Source organism: Nematostella vectensis, chromosome 13 (assembly GCF_932526225.1).
Source record: "Nematostella vectensis chromosome 13, jaNemVect1.1, whole genome shotgun sequence".
Lineage (NCBI taxonomy): Eukaryota > Metazoa > Cnidaria > Anthozoa > Actiniaria > Edwardsiidae > Nematostella > Nematostella vectensis.
The window spans coordinates 6,794,308-6,818,243 of record NC_064046.1 but is presented as its reverse complement, the minus strand read 5'-3'; the positions used below and the strand labels follow the sequence as shown (position 1 = coordinate 6,818,243).

The following is a 23,936-nucleotide window of genomic DNA, read 5'->3' as shown; positions in this document are numbered from 1 at the left end:
TAACTTCCAAGGACGAAATCATGGGCCACGGGGATTCGTTCTCTTACATCATGGTCTCTTGGTACTTTATAAATATCATATAGGGGAAACCATGAAAACAAAATGTATATACAGGTTTGCATTGCATACGTATCCTGTACTCCTGGATTTTGCATGCCAATAACTGCCCCGAAACCGAAACTCGTTGAACCAAGAAGCCTGATTTGACACTTGGTCAAATTATATAGAAGAGACAACAGCCAAAGAAATCGGTGATACCCCCTTTTGAAATCCATATACTTTCGACCCCCCCCCCCCCTTAAGACCTCGGGAATTTCTCGCGGCCCTCCCACAGTATCCTCACCCTCCCTCCCCCAAATGAACTTTCCCTTATATTTACCAAACAATTTTAACAAGAATCTTTAGTTTCAATATCATTTCGGTATATGATTCTAAAACGTGCAATAATAAACCTCAAGGTGAAAAACCCCAGTAAGTTAAACCAAAGGCTCGCTTTCTTTGCTTTGTCCTTTCGGATTTGCCTATTTGGGGATGATAGGGGCTTGACTGTGCAAAAAACAAAGAGAATAAAAGTTCATATGCGGAAAAAAAATAACGAATAGATTTGAAGTAGAAAAGTACCCCTTTCTCACCAGGTGGCAAATGACGAACCTTGCTCTATGAGATGAACTTTACGCGAAATTCTGTAAGTATGCGTATATGTCTTGTATAAATGGATGATCTCACCATCTAGTCTGGTTACTTATTCTACACCTACACCCAGTTGGTGTATTTCAAAGTCGAAACCTGGCCCAGCTGTCAATTGCGGCACAACAAGCTACAAGCCACGTATTACAGAACGACGCACGCTACCTTGGCGTATTGAGTTTTTTGTGAAGCCCAAAAGAATGCGAGAAATGTACCATCTGACTGAAATAAACTTTCCTAACCAACAAACACGGCAAAGAAACATTTTAGTGAACATCTTGAAACTACAGAACTCTCCTAGTTGTCCTAAAGTTTATGTAAGTCAAAACGGTGATCCTCGCATACTAACTAGCCTCGCATACTAACTAGCTAAACTTCTTTGTCTTGGAGGTAGCGCACGTGGCACTATAAGTAGGGCCAGCATTGTTGGAAGCTTTTAGCATTTCTTCTTGTACCTTATGCAGTATTATACCATGCTCCGTGGTGTTGGAAGGACTAATTGCTTCGGGTTTTCGACATTCTGAGACATAATTTTTTGTTTACCCTGCTAGCAGACTTTTCTCTCCCTCTCTATTAAGAAATTAAAGCGTTCATCTTAATAGTACAATCCTTGTCAATGCTTTTTTACGGGTTCGTTAGGTCGTACTCTGTGCTCCAAAGGCTCTAGCACCAAAAACCCGAAAGCGCAGGAAAAAAAAATGGCGAAAGGATAAAGCGTTGGGGGCGAAAACCTACTGGTGCCCAGGGGATTTTGCCAGAGGGAACTTACAATAATATAAGAAAAGGTCTGCCAGCAGGATGCCCCCTCCTTCCCATTACTTTCGCTATTTCCCCCTCTCCCTAACTTACGAAATTATTCCCTTTGTTACTCTGTCTACCACGGATGGCTTTCATTTCATTGCAAAAGACGCGTGCTTTTCTTGTCTAACGAATCCGCATGAAATGTACCTAACTACCTCTAGTATGTATAAGAATTTACACCTACTCACCCACCCCGATCCCTTTATGTACAGCGGTCGCAAGAGACCGTATCTTGCTCGAAGTATGGCAGCGCATTAGCGTGAGAAGTGTCATGTCCTACATGTGAGGAGAAGCGAGTAGAGACTTGAAAAGACAACGAGAGCTATTCACAAATAAAAATCATTGGAGAAACTCTTCGACTGTGGCAAAGGCGCACGCTCCAAGACCGATCTTAGACATGAGTTTGAGGCACTCTTGCGCCTGCCCAAGGACAAGGTCCAGCGGGGGCTGCCGAGGCATGTGGTGCGACTCTGAAACAGAGACAGACAAAGAGTCTTACTTTCAGTAGCACAGTACTCTAAACATAAACAGACAAAGAGACTTGCTAACAGTAGCACAGTTCTCTAAACATAGACAAAGAGTCTCATAGTATTACAGTACTAAAAACATAGACAGACAAAGAGTCTTACAGTATTTTAGTACTCTATACATAAACAGACAGTCTTACAGTAGCACAGTACTCTACACATAAACAGACAAAGAGTCTCACAGTATAACATTACTCTAAACATGGACAGACAGTTTCACTTTCAGCATTACATTACTAATTAGACCCTGCGTGTAGGGTTAACTGGGATACCTATGGACTGCATGTGCAATTTGCCATTTGAGCCCCCCTTAATTATGATAAAAGCATATGTAAGAATGTGTAAATGCCATATTATAACACTGATTGGGGTAAGAAAGGTAAGAAACACCAGCCTTCCTGGTGGGCACAAAAGTAAATGGGGGTTGGGGTTAAAAATTGCTGACTGCCCTCAATGTACTATCTGTTAGGAGTATGGCTGTTACAACCAGAAGTCATCTTTATAAACAAAATAATTATTTCCATTCTTTGTGGTGTTCATTTTTTCACTTGTAAGCTCAAAGTAAACAACAAGACCTCTATGCCGTCATATTGTTTAGACAAAAATATTTTTGGGTCAAATGAGAGGGCTATATAAAAATCCTTAAATATTTCAGGATATATTTCATAAAGAGTCTAGTGTCATGTATCTATATTATTTTAGTAGTCAAACATCAAATATCATCTCTTTGGGGGAGAATGGGCATAGGTTGGCATAGAACACAAAGTCACAGCAGAGCTGTAACCGTAAGAATTCATAAATGAAATGCGTTTGCTTTAATGTTATCATATCTTAAAATCGTTTGATCACCCTCTCAATGTTCTATCTCTCAGGGGTATATTTTCTGTTACGACCAAACATAACGATACTGTAATATCAGCACTGTATAATTGTTTTCATTGTTATGGCATTTTTATTGTATTAATGCAAGTGCAAAGTATACAATAAGATCTATTTATGCTATCATATTGTTTATACAAAGAACTTTGAAGTCAAATGGGAAGGCTGAATTTAGAATACATATAACATGTAAACACTAACCCCACCAACACAAAAGATATTCTTCGCACTCTTACGAAGAATATCTGTCTTTTTTCTCGTAAAAAAGACAGATATTCTTCGTAAGAGTGCGATATTTCGAACTGAATTTCGAAAACTAATAAAATGACTAGGCGTTCTCTGCTAAACCGCGAAGGCCTATGACTAATAATAAAATATTTTTAATTGGCTGGTGGCTAGGAGCCAATGAAAACCTGCCTAAGATATTTTCGCGCAAAAAATAAACCTTCTACGTTATTTCGTGCTTTCCTTCGGTACAAAATGTAGTTTGAGCGTAACAGTTGATATTCAGTGTAATTTAGCGCTTAATTAAGTAAAGAATCCCGCAAAATTTTGATTTTTAAAGAAAAATGTATTGCAAAATCCCGCGTAATTTAGCGCGTTATGATTGATTTTCTGCGTAATTTAGCAAAGAATCCCGCGTAATTTTGAGTTTTTTTTTTTCGCGTAATTCTAGAAGCCCTGTAAACATAAACAGACAAATGGTTTCACTTACAGTATTACAGCACTCTAAACATAAAAAGACAGAGACTCCTCTAAACAGAGACAGACAAAGAGACTCACATATTAAACAAAGAGCAAGGATCTAACATTTTACAAACTAGTAAGTTACATTTCAGGAGTCAACTTAAGGCTTACCGAGAATAGCACTGTTTAATGAGGCACAGATGTGTTCCCTTTGGACAGGGTCAAGAAGATACCCCACTGGACTAGACCATGGATCGCTATATGCCAGCAGGCTAAACGCCTCCTGTGATGCAATGAGATTATGTGACATGCAATAAAGAAAACGCTATTTTACATTGTTTTATTGTAATACCATGATCACCTCGGATTCTTTTGTTTTCTGAGGGACAATTACTAGCGAAATTCCCTCGAAAACAATAGATGGTTCTAAATTTCCCTCATGCATTAATAATGAGGGAAATTTAGAAAAAGACAAAAGAATCTTTTGTCTTCTAAGTTTCCCTCTACATCAGTGCATGAGATAAACTCAGATGCAGATGCTTGTCTGCTAGTTTCCACCAGGGAAACAAATAGAAGGCAGCAACCTAATTAGCGCAGGAATAGACCCTACACCAAAAGACCAGAGTATTTGATCTCGTGATACCTTAAAAACGTTAGACTAGATCCATGTGGGATGATTTTGATTACTGTACGCATGCGTGTTAATGACGTCAAAGAACTAAACTGTAGATATGTAGAGCACATATGTAAATCAACTATGTTTGTTTGATGAGAATTAATATTATAATAATCTCATTTGCGTTTCCTCAAGGTATTTTTTTTTCAGCCTCTGGCAGACAGTGCCAGTATCAGCCAGGACTGCTGGCGGGAGTTGAAGCAAAAATGTATGCAAACAGCCTCAACACATGGCCAGAATTTGCAGAATAAGTTCACGGGTTACTGGCGTATGATGCATGACAAGAGAAAAGGCACACCTATTACACTTATCTCAACACCCGCCAGCACCACCTAAATTTGCGTCCAAACAGCAACAGTATTGCTCGGCAGCTTTCCGTCAACAATAATGGTGCATATAATAATAATTCATATATTGGTAATAGTGTCCTGGCTGATGAGGACAGACATTCTACACGGAGTTATACGTGTTGTAACCTACCTCTAGGGCTTTCTTGTTAGCCTCATTCCGGCCATGTTCCTGTTTTAATTGAAGGCTCATGGTCTGCAGGTAGCGACCGAATGTCAAGATCTTTTCTAGTGTCGCACGATTTCCACAACAATGCTGTCGTGGGGAGCAGGTATCGGGAGAGTCTGTCGACAATAAAGAGTCAAGGGAACTGAAGTCTTTGTCAGCCGCCATTTTGTCATTCTTAAAGAGACCATGACACGAAAAATACATATCGCTATCGATGTTTAGTTTTAAAAATGCCTTTGCGCTTATTGATTACAGGAATTTTTGTAATCGTGTTTGAAAATGTCTTGTCTTGGCGACTTTTTTTGATTGGCTGACGTCAAGAGTTGTACACACTTGATAGGGTTCCAGTCGAACTTCGCTTGCTATTGTAGATTTGTAAAGATGAGCAAGACGAGCATATCTCTTGCATTTTTTCTATTTCCTCGCTTTTCTAGACTTGGTAAAGAAAAATGATTACAAAGTTCAAACAATGGATCCAAGAATAATTTTTTTCTAAGATAGGGATTTAATCGAAACATGAAGTGAAGGAAATGAAAAGACATCTTTGGGGTGTTTACCAGTTCGAGTCGATCGGGTCATTCAAGCAAATGAATTTTATTTTGGCTTGTTTTGAGCACTACGCTTAATTTTTACCGGTAAGGAGGAATGGTTTGATTATTTGATTATTAGTTCTATTGGATTGGACTTAATTTCAATGCATTTTTATTCGCAAACTGAGTTGTAGACATACGATTTCTTCCACGTGCGAATGCGAACGGCCATAAAACCAAGACGGGGCGAACAACTTCACTAAAGTTAGTAAACTCGCAAAAATACCAGTTCACCTTCGAACGGCACCCCGGGGTGAAAAATGTTGAAAGAACCACATGCAACTGTAATAATCTGATTCACTATTTAGCCTCAAAGTACAAGAAATTGCCAAAAGGGAAAAGCGAAATAGTTTGTTTTACCGCGCCGATTGACAACAGGATTTTATTCATTAATTTAAAGAATGATATTTCTCTACAAAACGAACGGTCGAATTATCGACAATAATCAGTCCTTTTTTTTAGAGCCAAGAAAAGACGGTGAAGGGTGCAAGTTTTCTTATCGCACCGTACGCTTTGTTTTGCTAGTAAATGTACATTTGTGCGATTGTTGTGCATTCCCTTTCACATATACCAAGTCTTGATGGCAGTTTTTCTTTAAAAAACATTAGAACTATTCAGGGATTACAATGCTATTACCATCTACTGCATTTGTTTGTTTGTTTATTAAAAGAGAATTAAATACAATCGAGTGTTTTTGCCGTTCACTCTTTGTTGAGTTTTAGTCCTCGCATTTCAACCTACTTTTTAGATTCTAGATTTCAGTCGTGTCTTTGAGTTTGATATCTTGACTTTTTTTTACCTCTTTGTGTAGATGATTTATAGCTTGCTTCCCTGGTTTCATTATTAAGTGAATTGTTTAGTGCGTAAAAAATGTTCTTCTAAGAGCGTGTTTTGTTCTTGTGACAGCTCGCAATAAATTGGACCAAAAAATGATAAAATTTTTTTCTCTGTATCATTTGAAAGCATATGCGCTTTCAAAATATGCATTCTGATTTGTAGAAATATAGATGCGTTACTTTTTGCCTTGTTATATCGTTTCGCAATTATTTACAATGTTGCTTTGATCACAATTGTGATCGAAAAAGGAGTGTTCACCCGAAAAGTTGGGTGATTCGCGCGCAAATGGTGTTTAAAAGCTTATAAAATATATTAATAAAAATCACCGCTCCAATTGCTGCAGGATTCCTTATGGATACTTTGCTCAGGTTACACTCAGGTGTTTTCTGGGGAAGATTCGGCTCCACGATCAATTATATGTGTATTTTGGGTGAGGGGGGTCCTATTTTGTATGGGAATGTCTAATGTTTATCACCCACTTGTAAAACTCTTGACGTCACAAGTGATATGCAAATTAGATATTCGGTCGCCTGTTTCATGCGAAAATTTGCCAAAATTGCTCATTTTAAAAGGATCAAAAATCAGGTTTCCGTTTAAATCAAGTATAGAAAATTGGAGGAATTATTGTTGGGATATTACGCTACTATACTAACTAGTCAATTTGTCAAAATGTGCAAAAGATAATTTTGTGTCACCTTCTCTTTGACAAACGTAAGGAAGCTTCCATTTCCATCGGCTGATTTAGAGATTTCTACAAATGGTTGGTCTTCCAACTTTGAATGAAACCAATAACAAAATGTGGTTGACTAAACCTTTTTAAGAAAATAAATACGTCTGGGCAAAGAACGGCGAACGGAAGTAGAAAAAATGTTTCAGTGTCATCACAACTCTAAAGGTTGAGCCCGCAAGACGCAGCACCTCAACCTCATCTAGGAAGAATGGTAGGTCCCTTATTCGTATCATTATGGTATAATATGTACTGTACCTATTTCTAAAAATGTTGTCAGTGCAAACAGCGAATGGCAAATTTTAAAATGGTAGCTCTAAAACCAAAAGGTGCACTCTCCATTTGTAAGTATTTGAGGTGATAGCGAGAACCAAACGAATGACTTACAAGTATTGATTGTACAGTACACGTTTTTTTTCTGCATTTGATAACAACATATCAAATTCCAAAGTTTCTTTTTGTGGTAGAACTGCCATTTTCCAATCACCATTTTGCACCGACAAGTTGTTTTTAATGGCCTATTATACAGTAGGTATGTATCACTCACTCCTCCTTGGACTTAAGGTGACCTCATCTGTAGGCGCATCGCCATTTATGACACTACTACTACTGGTTGACTCGTCCCCGTCCTCCATTTCCATTGGTGCATCCTCATCTTCAGCAACACCATTATCTACTCCATTACTGACCATCCCATTAGACGACATCCCAACACTACTAACAGACCCCGCCCCATAGGAATGGGTGGGGCTCACGTTGGGGCTGGCCCGAGGGCTGTGCGCAGATGGGCGTACCTCACTATCATGTCCACCAACCATTTCCACAAATTTACGACATTTGAGTAGGAACAGTAAGTTGGGGTTTCTTTCTAAAAGTCCAGGGTACAATGTCTGCGTCATGTCTATTGCTTCCCCTATTCTACCAGCCAACACCAATTTCTGTATTCCTGAAAAATAAAAAAATAAATAACAACCAGAAAAGATCACACACCTATCCTACGTAGGCATCAATGCTTTCCATACAGTGTTTGTATGAAAAAACGACAACAGATTTCTGGACCCCTTCTCCTGCTATGACCCTGCTTTGTCGTGCATGTCCCTTTTGTGTGCTGCAGCTCCAATATTATCCCATTACAAAAACAGTAATACAGCTTTAAAAGCACAGTAAACAACCCATTTCGTCTGTTTATCCCACCACAAATACGGTAAACAGCCTATTTTACAAATAAAGTACCTTTGACTTGAAGTAAACAGTCTCTTTGCTACAAATACAGTAGTGCACCCACTTTGTCTGTTTGCTACAAATACTGTATTGTTCCTCTTTTAGTCTGTTTGCTACCAATACAGAAGTGTACCAACTTTGTCTGTTTGCTATAAATACAGAAGTGTACCCACTTTGTCTGTTTGCTACAAATACAGTAGTTTACCCACTTTGTATGCTACAAATACAGTAGTGTACTCACTTTGTCTGTTTGCTACAAATACAGTAGTGTACCCACTTTGTCTGTTTGCTACGAATACAGTAGTGTACCCACTTTGTCTGTTTGCTACAAATACAGTAGTGTACCCACTTTGTCTGCTTGCTACAAATACAGTAGTGTACCCACTTTGTCTGCTTGCTACAAATACAGTAGTGTACCCACTTTATCTGTTTGCTACAAATACAGTGTACCCACTTTGTCTGTTTGCTACAAATACAGTAGTTTACCCACTTTGTTTGCTACAAATACAGTAGTGTACCCACTTTGTTTGCTACAAATACAGTAGTTTACCCACTTTGTCTGTTTGCTACGAATACAGTAGTGTACCCACTTTGTCTGTTTTTGATAGAAGCAAGATCCTCTGGGCATGACTGCCCGGTGCTTTTGTCAAATGCTTCTGCAGTTGCGCAGTAGCCATGATGGACTAGATAAGTTGAGACAATCCTGTAAAATAAATACAGGTAAGAGAAGCTCTCGTGGATAAGGGCTCTGTCAGCCACCATTTTGTTAAAAGTGTAAGAAACTATAAATTTATTCCACTGATTGGGAAAGTTAACACAGTCCATGCAAATCACATCGGCCAACACAATTATTCATTCATATAGTATGCTTATCCATGGCTTAAACTACAAGCTGATGACAAGCTGTAGAATAACATTTTAAACATATCCCTGATTTAAATTAAAAGTTAAGTTACTTCAATATTTGATTGAAAGTATTAGGGCAGTTCTTTGTTACGGAAGTTACATTCAGAGGGCAATTTTTGTGATTTGTCCCCTTGTGATTTAAAAATATATTAGTTAAAGCCAAATCTTTGGTGGTAAAACAAAAGTTAGTTATGAGATAAAGCTTCACCTAAATTGCTTAGAAATTTGGCATTCAGTTACATTAACATCCGTTACATTAACATCCGTCCTTAACATCCACATGAAATAATTTTTAAGCATGATGGTTAATACCTACAATGTAATAAATAATATTTTATGGTTACTTTGAAGCCATTCTTAAATGAAGCATCTTTGCAGCCAATAAAACTATTTATTACTTCTTTTTTTAGTGAAAGCAAATGCATTGTAACATCCGTAACGCTATTTGTGTAACGTCCGTAACGCTAATTGTGTAACGTCTGTAACACTTTTACAGCTACAAAATAAACACATAGCCAAAATATCTTTGCATATACTGTGCACCCCCTAACTAATTCAGAAGATTGCCAGAGCTCATGAGAAGATTCCTGTTCAGTTGGTTTTAAAGAAAACAAAACTGTGTTTTTTCTGATGTAACGTCCGTAACCATTTCTGATGTAACGTCCGTAACCATTTCTGATGTAACGTCCGTAACGAAAACAACAAAAATATAAATTATCACACCCCCACACCTTGACAGAGACTGCTTATCATGAAACAACTCCATATTAATGAAAAGTATTTTCATATATCACCATTTTATTTTCATTTTTATTTTTGTGTAAAAACATGGTGTACTCATAGTGCCAATTTGAGCTGCATAAAAGTTTTAAACATTTTGACCCAAGGGTACCTCCCTGAGTAATCATCTGGCCTAAATTCTCTGTTTTTTGACAAATTCAAGTATTTTAGCTATGATTTATTGCAATTGTTTTCAAACTAAGCTGCTTTTCCAAAAAAGCATTTTTACACTTCTCATGTGGAATTGCCCATTAGATGATTTACTTGTTTGAATTACAGGAGCTGATGTCAAAGGATGCTTTGTGTGACTCTGAAATGTAAAACAGTGGCAGGATCTGCCTCAATTTTCAATGGCAGGAGAGGCTGTGCTGTACGGAGTGGAAGAGGTTGAGCAGCCAAAAACTTTGACTTCTACTTACTTCTGTAAAGTGGTTTGCCAGATGCCTTCTTTGTCACACACTGGGTATTTCTCTATTGTGTTACGAGTGAACATGCTGATTTCCTGGAAACAACATAATCAGTATGTGTAAATATTTAGATAACTATAAAACAAAGAAAAAAAGGAAAAAAATGTCTGCTTTTTTATTTGCACATTATTAAAAAATAGTGTACTGTAATGTTGTATTTCATAAACCACGAAACATGCTAGTGGAATGTCAGGCTGCAAACTGCAAGTAAATGATATTTTAATTTTTTTACGCAGTTAACTTATTTACACAGTAAGGGAGTGTTCATTAAATGCTTTGCTTTTCAAAATCCCCCCCCCCTCAAAAGTCAAATGGTCCGCCCCTAGGACGCCTGTGAAGGAATATACATTTGTATATATTTGTTTTTGTTAAAAAATATTTTTTTTCTGTAAAAAAGGGATATCCAGCGTAAAAAAAATTGTATATATTATATTGTTTTGGGGATTTGCATTCTCCAGAAGTTTATTTCAATTTGTTCCTGTTATTCTGATAATAAACTGTATCGGTAATCAACTGTTAAATACTGGAAGTATCTATATTATGGTTATTGGTTATATGGTATTATTATGGTTATATTATGATTTATAGCAGACCTGAAAAACAAAACAAAACAATTACAAAGTTAGGTGAAAACTTCAATTTTAAAGGTATCCAAGCCTATTTTCAAAAGAGCTGATACAAGAGGAGCTTGGGAAAGTTTAATTTAGCAGAGAGTTGAATGTAGTTTTCTGTTGTACCTTCATCTCTTCTTCTATATTATAGACAAAAGGAAGCTGTCCGAAGTTAGCATCCACCACCTCACCAGGTGTTTGAAGCCCTACTGTTGGGTACAGGTTTGGCTGAAAAGTACATCAAATAATCATTAGCTCCAGTCATAGCGGAGCCCCTGCGAAGCCCCATAGTCATAGAAAAGTGGTCTAGCTATACGATAAAGCTTTCGTGGTCACGATGGGATTCCTGTGCTTCTCCGATGTCTGCTGTTACTCTCTCTCTCTCTCTCTCTCTATTGGCCGAAAATTGAAAGGTGCCAATGTGGGAACGCGTGCAAGTACAGAAAAAAATATTTAAATTTTCTTTATTCATCATTTGCTAAACAAACTTATACAGTTATAGTACTATAAAACACTGTGAAAATAAACGAATGTTAGTTCAGCCGTCTAAGGTGAACTCCGATCCCTATGGAAGGTGAACTTATAAAAGGCAAAAGCCTTCAAGAAACCATGGCATTTGGCACAAAATTACAAATTAGGTGTGTTGTTGAATAGGAAACCAAAAGACGATGACTCAACTTTAGAGGGACTTGTCGAGATGACACAGGTTAATTAATTAATATGGTGAATTAATATGGACTCTCTTGAATCTGGCATGGAGAAGTGTGGCTCAGGTGAATACAAATGTTTTTATCAGGAGAATGCTTTTGTTCGTTCTGTTCACAGTATAGAGATTATCAAAACAATAAGTATAACTGAAATTGCCTGTTCTGTTCCCTGTATTTCCTATTCTATTTTGGATAAAATCAGATTTAAACTTGGCACACTAAATAACAGAGGCAAATCCTGTATAATGTGAATATTAAAAAATATATATTTGAAATTGGTTTTAAGGCAAGCGTACATCCAAACAATGCGCCTGATTGCTAGTGTTATTTATACGGACTATTCCCGGTTGAAATCTTTTCCTTTTACTTTCGGCAAAGATTCATGCACCTAAATTTAAAGCTTTTAGTTTCCTATTTCACATCCCAATCAGATTTATTGAGTCCAATGCTTATATAGTAGTGTTTGACAGCTGTTTATCGAAATTTATCAGAAGCATGTGTTGTTCTGATCTCTTTTGGAAGGTTTATAACTCATGAATGAATTATAAAAATTTACAAGCCTTTTTATTGAGTGTGTTTTTTTACAGTATGCTTCAATTATACAAATACAATTTAATAGTTTTGAAATCACAAGGATTGCTGTACCGGCCCGCAAATGGTTATGGGATAATTTATGGGCCTGCTATGTTTTTTTTTTTTTTTGTGGGGGGTCATTTGCTGGCCAGGATCATTTGCAGGCCTACAGTGTGCTTTTTGGGGGGCAGGCATGGATCATTTGCCGGCCTGTTAATTGCTCAAACCTAACATTTTTATATTTTGTAAATCCAAGTGATTTCGTAAACCTGGGTTGGTTGATGAAAAAATATTATTTTGATATATATAATATATAATAGATTAAAGATTGTATCTCCTGATAATAATTTCTCTAGTGTATATACTGTAATATAGAAACTGAAAACATTTGTCCAATGTCCTGAATTGTGTCTTGAATTTAGAGAATTTGTGTATAGCACGATCATATTTGTAAAGCGCATTTTAAGTGTGGAAAGTGTGTAGTTAGAGAATTTATATATAGCACGATCTCATCTGTAGAGCGCACTATTAGTGTGAAGGTCGCTTTAGGCAGTGCCTAAATATATCTAGTATGCTATTACCAAGGATGATCCCATGGCGACCAACAGCAAAATCCCCGCCTATCTGGCCTGAAATCGAGCAGCTGAATACTGTAGCCAGTATTCTGGTTTAAAATTACTCAGGGTTTTTTTATATTGTACTGTTTTGGTGAATCTTACAGTATTCAGTATTCTGGTTTGATTACTGAGGTGTTTTGTATATTGTACTGTTTTGGTAAATCTTATTCGGTATTCTGGTTTGATTACTGAGCTGTTTTGTAAATTGTACTGTTTTTGATGAATCTTATTCATTATTCTGGTTTGATTACTGAGGTGTTTTGTATATTGTACTGTTTTGGTGAATCTTATTCAGTATTCTGGTGGGTACTTGCACCGGCAAAAAATGATGGTGTTCGATTAAAAAAAAAACTACTCAAGTGGTTTTGGATAACCATCTATTTTTCATATCTGCTATTTATTTTTCTTTACATCAAAAAGTTCTCACTCAAGAAGCAAGTAAAATATACAGATGTTTTTGTGGATGTGAATCATTAATAGCTTTGCACATCTGTCAATTCTTAGATAAGGTCATGCTTGTACAACATCAAAATGTAAGTTTACTTAGTACTAAAAGTCGGATGTGGACCAAGTTATACATTCAATAGCTCAAAATAGACAAGAAGAATGTAAAAAAAAAACTTGGAAGGGTATTGTATTTATTTAATTTTGCACTGAAATGATTTGGTGACATGCTGTTCAAAAGGTCAAATTAATTAGGGCTCATATATCACGCATCCCTAATTTGAATACGTTTGCACACAGAATTTCCCTTCTGGGGAGGGCAAAGGGCAACTTTTGGAGCAAAAGCCAGCGGTATTTTAAATAAAATACACTGGAGGTGATGCTAGCTTGGAATTTTGTGCAAAATGCATGCTTCTTAGGCAAAATAATTGAATTATGGGGATTCAAACTATATTCTTCAGTGTATACCTACAGGATAAATAAAGTATTTGAGCCAAAATTTGCAGTAACTGCTAGGGGCATTGAGGTAAAAAAGTAAAGAGTTTTGAAACCCTGTTTCGTTGAGCGATTACATTTTTTTTTTTTTGCAAATTTATCATATTTTCTATACAGGAAAGGTCAAACACATTTTGCTCCAAGAACAAAAATGGCTTTGCGATAGAACTTGCTATGTGTGTAGTAGAGCTGATAAGAAAGAAACAGAAAGAGTTTTTTCCAAGATTCCACAATACAAATGCATGATATTTTCTGATATTTTGACTCAATTAACACCTTCAGCTGTCAATCTCATCAACAACCCTTTTCCAAACTGATCTTTAACACATTGACCCCTCAACCGGCCTGTACCGGCTTTGGGAAGTACCCACAACCCAAAAAATTCATAAATGCAAACTAAACACAACGAGATGAAGATACTCAGGCATCGGTCTAAGGGATAAATTGTCTTGAAGATATGCATCCAACCAAGGTGTTGGCAACTACTCTTAAGCCAATAGCACAGGTTCTTTGACAAATTTCAAACCGAACAAGGAAAGAAAAGCAGATCACCCCTCTCAATAAAACGCTCAAAATACAACACAAGGGAGAGAGATCAGCAAACACAGCTCAAGACACAAATAGATACCTTTATTCTGATCCTCCAGGTTCATTTCCATGGCCTCAAAACACAATGTCCACTCCTTGAAGGCTTGTAAAACCACGAAGATGCCTTTACGGATTGAAAAGCGTTCTGGGAGATCCAGGGAAAAATTCACGGGGGGAGGGCCAGTCAACACTCCTCTCCCCAAAGTCAGATGGTTTTTTATAAGTCTTTTCACCCCGAAGCCAAACAAATCAATTCCAGGTCATACAGACCCAGAATAGCAGTGCAAACAATTTTGGAATCAATTTGGTTTCAGAAAAGACAGCATATAGGAGAGCTGTGGTGATTCATTAGAAAATTATTTTCTTATCCAGGCAAAGCCAAACAAGAAAAAATCATCATGAATCCACCTTTGCTTGCAAATATCCATAAGCAAAGCACTCAATTATGCCCCAAAAGACTTCATGATGTCCTGAGACACTCTCCTAATATGCTCATAGCTGTATTTTTGATGAAAATACAAGCAACCATCAACTTGTGCTGGCCTCAGCACAACGATGAGGGATTAAAAGGGGGGACCGCAAAGCACTGTTGGAAAGCTTGGATACCTCTGACTAGGTGCAGCTGTGTTTGACTTTTGACGGGCTGTATAAAACTCAGAATAGGGGGGGAGGTATCTGTTTTCAGTCTGTTTTTTGTAGATTCAGCTCAAAAATAGCCAGGAGTCAATGGGTTAATCCACCACCCCTAGATTTTAATCAAAATAACTAGGCCTTTTTAGACTTGTGCTGTGAGATACACCAGTGATCACATATCTGCCATTTCTAGCAAGTGAATATCTTTAACCTAGAAAATAGAATTTTTTTTTACTTGTACATGACTGGACTCATTGATAGGGATGATATGCATAGCTTTTTTAGAAAAAAATGCCCAAGAAAACATCAGATTCAGGCAAGGTTTTGTGATAAGATTACTTTGACAGTGAATATACAGGAAAAATATCAAGAGTGGGTTGACACTGCTGCTTTGAATTTATAAAGGCAAATACTTTATAGAATTTGGGCTCCCTGTGGTTTCCCCAATGGTTTTAACATAAGAATTACCTGTTAGAGTATCAGCCATAATTAAATGGAGGCTTGTTTGTCTATCAAGCAGAATTTGCTTACACTGTTGTATGCACCTAAGCTTGCGAAAAAGGCATTGTTCTCAGGCAGTGAGGCAAGCATAATTTTTTAGGGTGTGTTGGTAAACATGTTGACCCCTCAACTGGCCTGTACCGGCTTTGGGAAGTACCCACAACCCAAAAAATTCATAAATGCAAACTAAACACAACAAGATGAAGATACTCAGGCATCGGTCTAAGGGATAAATGGTCTTGAAGATATGCATCCAACCAAGGTGTTGGCAACTACTCTTAAGCCAATAGCACAGGTTCTTTGACAAATTTCAAACCGAACAAGGAAAGAAAAGCAGATCACCCCTCTCAATAAAACGCTCAAAATACAACACAAGGGAGAGAGATCAGCAAACACAGCTCAAGACACAAGTAGATACCTTTATTCTGATCCTCCAGGTTCATTTCCATGGCCTCAAAACACAATGTCCACTCCTTGAAGGCTTGTAAAACCACGAAGATGCCTTTACGGATTGAAAAGCGTTCTGGGAGATCCAGGGAAAAATTCACGAGGGGAGGGCCAGTCAACACTCCTCTCCCCAAAGTCAGATGGTTTTTTATAAGTCTTTTCACCCCGAAGCCAAACAAATCAATTCCAGGTCATACAGACCCAGAATAGCAGTGCAAACAATTTTGGAATCAATTTGGTTTCAGAAAAGACAGCATATAGGAGAGCTGTGGTGATTTATTAGAAAATTATTTTCTTATCCAGGCAAAGCTAAACAAGAAAAAATCATCATGAATCCACCTTTGCTTGCAAATATCCATAAGCAAAGCACTCAATTATGCCCCAAAAGACTTCATGATGTCCTGAGACACTCTCCTAATATGCTCATAGCTGTATTTTTGATGAAAATACAAGCAACCATCAACTTGTGCTGGCCTCAGCACAACGATGAGGGATTAAAAGGGGGGACCGCAAAGCACTGTTGGAAAGCTTGGATACCTCTGACTAGGTGCAGCTGTGTTTGACTTTTGACGGGCTGTATAAAACTCAGAATAGGGGGGGAGGTATCTGTTTTCAGTCTGTTTTTTGTAAATTCAGCTCAAAAATAGCCAGGAGTCAATGGGTTAATAACTATTCTTTCTATATCTGTAGTCAGTTTTGATCAATTCAATGGCAGTTCAAGCCATAACAAGCCCAGAATACCCAAAAATAGCCGGTGCTAGTATCTTAAGATGATATTGTACTGTTATACTGTACTGTTCATATGTATTGTACTGTTCATTGTAGTTTTCATTTAAGAAGGTACTGTACTTACAGGTAAATCCCTAAATGCTATTCCTGTATATAAAGAATAAAAATATTAGAAATCAAATGGTTCAATACAAAGAAAGCATTTTTACTTATAAAACAAAGCAAATACACAAAAAATGCAACTTTTATAATAAGGGTTTTCATGGTAAATATTTGTTTGAATGACTGAATTTTGTCTTTTACATCCTGCACTGGTAACACTCTTGGGCCACTCTTGTATCTGTACATACCTAGATTGACGCCATTCTTGGTGTAGAAACAGGTGTTATCGATGAGGTTAAGACCACACCCTATTACATCACCTGTTGTAAAGGTGGGACCATATGGTTTACCCGTCCCAGATGAGCAGAAGGAATGTCCATCATCACCATGGTAACCATAGGAGTTCTTCTCCCAGCCTAAGATAAATATACACAGTTGTTTATACAGTACTGCTCTTGAACATATGCACACTGCTCACACAACAGTGTTTGTGAAATTTACGAACACTGTTCGTGAACAGATCCAAACTAGTAAAACTTGGTGAATGGGAAATTGATTCAGGGCTAACTGATATTCAATTTGGGTCACTCAACAAGTTACAAACTTTACTCAATAACTCCACTGAGTGAAGTTAGCACTGGACTTGTAATAAAAACTGTAAGGGAGGGTGTTATTTTAGGAATATTTCAAATGCTTTTGACGTCTTTTTGACAGCAGGAATCCATTTATTTGACAAAGATTTGTAATAAAAACACAGGATAATTATTTGAGTAAACAATTTCTATTGCTTCATCTAAGTTTTTACGATTATGTGTCAACTGTTAGCAAATAGTTAATAGCGGGAAGCCATTTATTTGACAAAGACTTGTAATAAGCAATGTTTGAATTACTTGAGAAAATGAATTTTTTCGATTACTTTATCAAAGTTTATACGAATGCATGAAAACGCTAGCAAATACTTTACAATAGTTAGAAATCGTTTATTTGACAAATACTTCTAATAAAAATTGGTAGAGTTATTTTAGAAAAAGGAATATTTCCATCACTTCATCAAAGATTTTACGAATGTGCAAAAATACTAGTACTGACTTTAGAATAGCAGGAAGCCATTTATTTGAAAGTAGTATTAGTAGGCCTCTGTTGGTCATGGCTGACCATGGATGTCACCGATTCGCTTGATTTGAGCAGTGCCTCCTGTGGCTGTAGAGACCAATGTGAGAGTGGCAGTCTCAGTCGCATAGGTATCTGTGTGTTGACTCCTTTGGCAAGATGTAGAGCTTTTTCTCCTGACGAGCGTACATGGTCAAAGACTCACTGCTATATAACAGGGTGCTAAGGACGCAGGCACTGTACACAGTCAGTGTCAGGTGAAGGCTGTCTTTCCGACCTTCTTGTCAATCTCGACGTCAAGTACATAAGAGATTGTCGGTAGGTGAACTGGTGGGCGATCTCAAGCTCATAGTCGTTGATGACAGGTGATGAGAGGTATTGCTGATGTGTTTGGTCTAGGAAATTTGTCTTCTTCAGACTGATAGTCGGCCTGAAGTCCTTGCAGGCCTGAGCAAATCAATCCATCAGCAGCTGCTGTTCACTCTGGGTGTTGGTCACAACTGAGGCCTCATCTGTGAACAGCATGTCGCTAATGAGGACTTTACAGATCTTTGTCCTCACTTTTAGATGGGTAAGATTGAACAGCCTGCCACCTGATCTGGTCTGCAGATTCCCTCTTGTGCATTTGCAATGCCAAATAGGTGCCTCAGGAGGAGTGAAAAGAAGATCCCAAAGAGGGTTGGGCCAAGTAAGCAGCCTTGTTTAACCCTGCAGCGGATGTCAAAGGGCTCATGGAGATTTCTGTTGAACTGCACAGTTCCTTTCATACTGACGTGGAAGGAATTGATTAAGCTGTGCAGTTTGGGAGACAGCTGATCTTTCGTAAAGCCTTGAAGAGGCCTTCTCTATTGACACAGTCAAAGGCCTCGGTAAGGTTGATAAATGCGGCCTGCCCATGGCTAGCCATGTTTCATGCAGGGAGGCGATGTCAACATTCAGTCTCTTGAGCTTGTCGTTGATGACTGCTGTTTTCCTGGCATAGCTGATATCCTGGAGGTCTTCAGAGAGAACAGGTATCATTGTCCTGACATTCCAACATCCCAGTTTTTACTTACCTAGTATCAGGAACGATCGCCCCAGGGTACAGTTGCTCAATCACACTGGGAACTATCGCCCCACTCAGATAGAACCATGTACTCGGCGCATGGTTCTGATAATACCACAAGCGTGGTACTGTAAAGGTACTGCAAAGGAGCACTAGTATGGCGAAGAGTGACACTTTTTATATGCTAAAATGTGGTTAAAATTATGGGGCACAGCTAAAGTTTAAAAGAAACTAGTAATTTGAATCTGAAAGGTCTGTATAAATAAAACCAAGCAACTTAAACTTCCCCTCCCCAAAAAAACACTCCTGGAAAAAGAGATCTAGCAACTCTACTGACCACTTAAAATGTTAAACAGCAGAAATAAAAGTACAGTACATTTTTGTTAGATATCAAATGGTCAGTCCATAAACAACCTTTGACAGATCTCATATGTAACTATAACATGGGTTGGAAAAAGCACTTTTAGGTTAAGTGATTAAGATGACAAATGTAAAAAAAGTGCTAGTTCTAAAGCCTAAAATATTTAGCTGCAGAATGGTTTAAAGATTATCTAGACAGTATTTTCCTGTTTAGTGTGCATATGTACTTTAGTGTTTCCAATGATACCTGGCAATCGGTTCATGTTGACACCTTGTGCAGAGAGACCAACGCCCATATAGCTGAAATGAATAAACGATACATACTGTATACACCTATTTCAAAAAAGCTTGCACTTAGGTTTTCACAAATGTGTGAGTTGTAAACCAAGGGGCACCATGGGAGAAATTAACAGTGTTATCCAAACAGTGCCAAAAATGCTCGCTACTTAGTACTAGGATCTTAGGTAGCTGGTTATTTGGATGAGATTTTTTCTAGGCTTTTCTATTGATGAAGTGTGGTTTTACTTGGGAATGTCAAAGTGGACACTGTGGCGATGTTCTTAAAATTCGGTAGCATAGATGCACAATTCGTACAGGAAGAACATTGGGGAACTTGAAGGTTCAGGAACAAGGAAGAGCTAATTGAGCTGTAGTCAATCTTAGAAAAAAATCCTACTTTGGCTTTAGCTATGTAAGATAGCTGACATCACCTACAGAAGCACAGGCTCTGAATTTGCTCTATCCTCGATCCATTACAACTTAAACTTTACATGATATCTGTAATTTTAGTCTTTGGAGTGTACTTGAAAAATTTTTATATCAAATTTTATATCAAATTATATCAAATTTAAGAGTAGAGAGATAGCTGTACAAAGACAAGAAGGACTGAGGGCTGATTACTGGGCAAACATCCTAATTCTTGTCTCAGATATGCCAGTGTTTTTGGACGAGTCTTTTGTAAAGTTGTTACTTAGGGCAAACACGCACTTTGAGCCTCGCGCATTTACATACACTTAAATGGCTTTTCTTATCACACTATTTTCCACTGTGTTGCGAAAGTAAAAATTGTTTCCACTCACTAGCATTTGACTTCAAAGAAGTACATACTATACAAGCTAAATTTGGCTGGGAAATGTTATGTTGCAAATGCTTACCCATCTCGGCCCTTGCTGACTATCCTGACTTCAAAGTAGTACAAGCCGCATGCAGCTGGGATGTGGTATGTGGCCCGGACAGATGCAGCATCCTTATGGGTCTTACCAACACCTGCAGAAAAAATATAAAGAATGTTCAAGTACATACTGATAAACTTGGACCTAACAGATATCCTTAACCTGCATGGTAAAACAAAAACAATCACAAATATATAATATAGTCAAACTCTAGTTCAAGTAAAAAAGCTTTCTGGGTGTGTGCTGTTTTAGAGTTTATAAGCAAATATACACCAAACAGTATTCTATATTTCCTTATGAGACATACTGTATGAAACATGTATGACTTAACTTTTATTTTATTCTGTAAACTAGTTCTACAATTTACAAAAAAAGCTTTATCAAGTGCACAACAGAATGTATACACGTCTGTCCCAGCTTGTGATAAAACGATCTCATGCTTTACCTTTTCTAAGAATTTATAAACTTTATGAATATAGTTTAGTATGACCTTTCTTACATTCTCGTCTGTTTTGATTGGTACCCAAGTGGATTTCGTGAACTTGATAATAATATAGGAAAAGGAGAATCTTATATACTGTTTTTCCAAGAAGATAATGAGTTCAACAACACTGCAACTTAATGAAAAATAAATGTTTACTAATTGTTTACACAAACATCCATTACAAGATACAGTATTAAATGATACTGAACCCACAAAGGTGCGTGGGCTGAGTTGGCTCAGAATCCACGCAGAATCCATGCTTAAAATGTTAAAAAACTTTAAGTCTTAACTGAAGTTATCAGTATAGATACAGATTCCTCCAGGAACTTTACAACTGTGAGTGTGAGTTACTGTACAAGTATACCCTGTCCCCAGCAATTCTTTGTGGTCCCCCTATACAGGTTAGTAAGGTGCAATATGTGGAAGAAAAAATGAATTAAAAAATGACATTCCTGCATAAAAAACTGAATAAGATAAAATGAAGGTCGGCTTAGTTGTTCTGTCGCCCTTTTCACTTTCTTCTCTTGGCTTATTCCTGAGACAGCAGATTCAGCTTAGAAATATGATACTAGTATCAGCACGTGTGACTACTATGTACTGTACAATAACATGTGGCTACAAGAAAGCATATAATTCTATCATTTTTTTGGCGCAAGAATGTTGTGTGATTCGAGAAGCCATTAGACATGGAATGTGTATGCAATCTACTTGTGCAAAACAAAGAATGCTCGTTTGCGGGGTCTGGCAAATAACCCAAGTTTGAAGTTAATTGATAATAGGGCTTAGGGTGGCTTGATACCGTATGTCAACAAAAAAAATTGCTAGGCTAGAGACTTCCTTGAAGCAGGATCATTTTGTTAATCCGTATAAACTTGTTATATTTTATCATTGTTGTCCGTTTGTTGCAATACTATTAATGTTTTATGGGGATGCAAATAAAATATGTTATGTTACATGATGTGTTCGTGTCTTGACACAGCTTTTCTGCCTAAGCTGCATTATGTATAGGCTGGATTTCCAGTCATCGATAGGCATCATTGGCCCACTAACGGCTGGATCAATGGTCACACAGGCTTGTCTGTGACATCACTTCCGATGTTGTGCAACTTTTTTGCATCTACTTGTGCTATAAAACACTCGAAAAGGTAAACAAATACACAAAGGAATGCAAAATCAGCATTTGAAAGCCCAAAATAGCTTGCTAAAATGTGCAAAGTAAAGACAGATGTTAGCCATCACTTGCTGGCACATCAAAATCAAGTCTACAACATTTGCTTGTAATCTCGCTTTCTGATTTGTTGTTAGCTATGGTAAATCAGAGGACATACCGCGGGATTCGTCAGTCACACAATCCTTGCAGGTTCACTTGATGCAAAAGAGATGAATTTTTTTTTCAATTTTGATTGATCTGCGCGCATTGCAAACACTGTTTGCATACACACTAGAAAACATGCCATTTCAAACGAGCGCACGCTGTTTTGATTTTGCATCATACTGTTTTCGTTGTTTGTGTTGTAGAAAACAAATTTCTTAAAGTTTCCAGCACTTTGCTCCTCATGACTCAACAACATTTTAATAATGAGGTGACGAATATCGTGGTGTATTAGAGTACATACAGTACTATGCAAAACTATGGGAAATTTGTTAAATAGAATATCTAACTTGCCTCCACAATCTTAGTATAATAAGTAAAATAAGGATTTTGACTAGCTGTGAAACATTTTCAGCTACTTTAATTTTTACCATCCTACCGAGGCCAGGAAGTGTGAATCTTGATAATCCTCAAACACTTTTGAACTTTTTCATTGTTTTGCCGTCGGTCCAGATTGGTCATCGATTGGCCAATACCAATCAATACTGATTAAGGAACTTCTATCGATTGACATGGATTTATCGATTGATTTCCGATGATTGATTTTCGGGCTAAACTGCAGAATACCTGTCCACTTATTTGCATTTTCCTTGTATTTACTGCCTCGTTCTATAGAAATCGAGGTGTGAAGTCTCATTGTTAACTCTTTGTGGACGGGTATTCTGCAGTTGCTCCGATTTTCGCTGGGTTATATCAACTTGTATTGAAAAGGGGGAATTAAGGCTGAGTTAATAAATATTCTACTCATAAGATTGCTGTTTATCGGCATTTTCTTCAGTTTACCAATTTTAGATAAGATCGCTAAATCATCTATAACGCAAAATATACATGCAATCATCAAAGAAGATTTTTTTAATAAATTGGAAAATAGGCTTGTAAGCAAAGTCGACGATAGATAAAACATGACGACACTGTTGCTCAAACCATAAAAATGTGCTCTAATTACGGCAAAAAGAATGGACTCTTAAACTTAAAATTTTACTCGGGTCCTTGTTATTACTATAACTGCGTTTTATGCATGTCATCATAGGCTTTATGACCAGAAATCGGGTCATAAATGTCAAAAATATGGACAGAAATTTATTTTCAAAGTGCGCCCAATTCGACTATTTTACCTTTGTAGTGCACTCTCAGATTATTTTGAGACAACCCGATGAAGGTGAACTTGTCTTTCGGACTCCAAGACCGCGGTAGTGGGGTTTCCGTCTCGTCGACCTTGGGGTAAAGCAGGGAAATTTGGTCGAGTTGAGAACTCGTCTCTGTCGAAGACCCCGCCATCTTGGATTGTATTGAACCCGAGACCCAAGGGTCTGCGTCATGGGCGCGCTAAGCGCAATGGGATATTTCATACCACAGGAGCCCCGCAATTTTAATTCTGCAAGCCGCATTGTCACCAGTTTACTTCCGGAGGTCCGACGGAAACCTCAACCGTTAAAAGACAAAAGAATCTATTAGAATCCGAGATATTTAACAGGCCATCCGCTCTTAATTTTCAATCACATCCTCAAAGAAACTTCCAATAGACACAGTGCTTTCAATATTTTGAAATATTTTTCGCGTTTCCGTTAAAAATAATCGGATATTGTTACGTAATCGACCGGAAGTAAACTAGTGACAATGCGGCTTTAAATCTCTAGGGAGTCTT

At 37.6% G+C, this 23,936-nt stretch overlaps 1 protein-coding gene across 1 annotated transcript; it reads right to left on the bottom strand.

The window, feature by feature from the left end:
• Nucleotides 1–386: 386 nt before the first annotated feature.
• On the bottom strand, nt 387–23,615 carry LOC5501978 (ran-binding protein 9). Its single transcript, XM_032370253.2, has 12 exons — nt 23,407–23,615; nt 20,418–20,529; nt 19,511–19,563; nt 16,997–17,164; nt 16,771–16,793; nt 11,039–11,140; nt 10,254–10,336; nt 8,739–8,851; nt 7,475–7,873; nt 4,738–4,889; nt 3,753–3,864; nt 387–1,958 (listed from the first exon to the last, which is right to left on the bottom strand). The coding sequence occupies exons 1-12, from the start codon at nt 23,567–23,569 to the stop codon at nt 1,828–1,830; spliced, it is 1,611 nt and encodes a 536-aa protein (XP_032226144.2). The 5' UTR covers nt 23,570–23,615; the 3' UTR covers nt 387–1,827.
• Nucleotides 23,616–23,936: the final 321 nt, after the last annotated feature.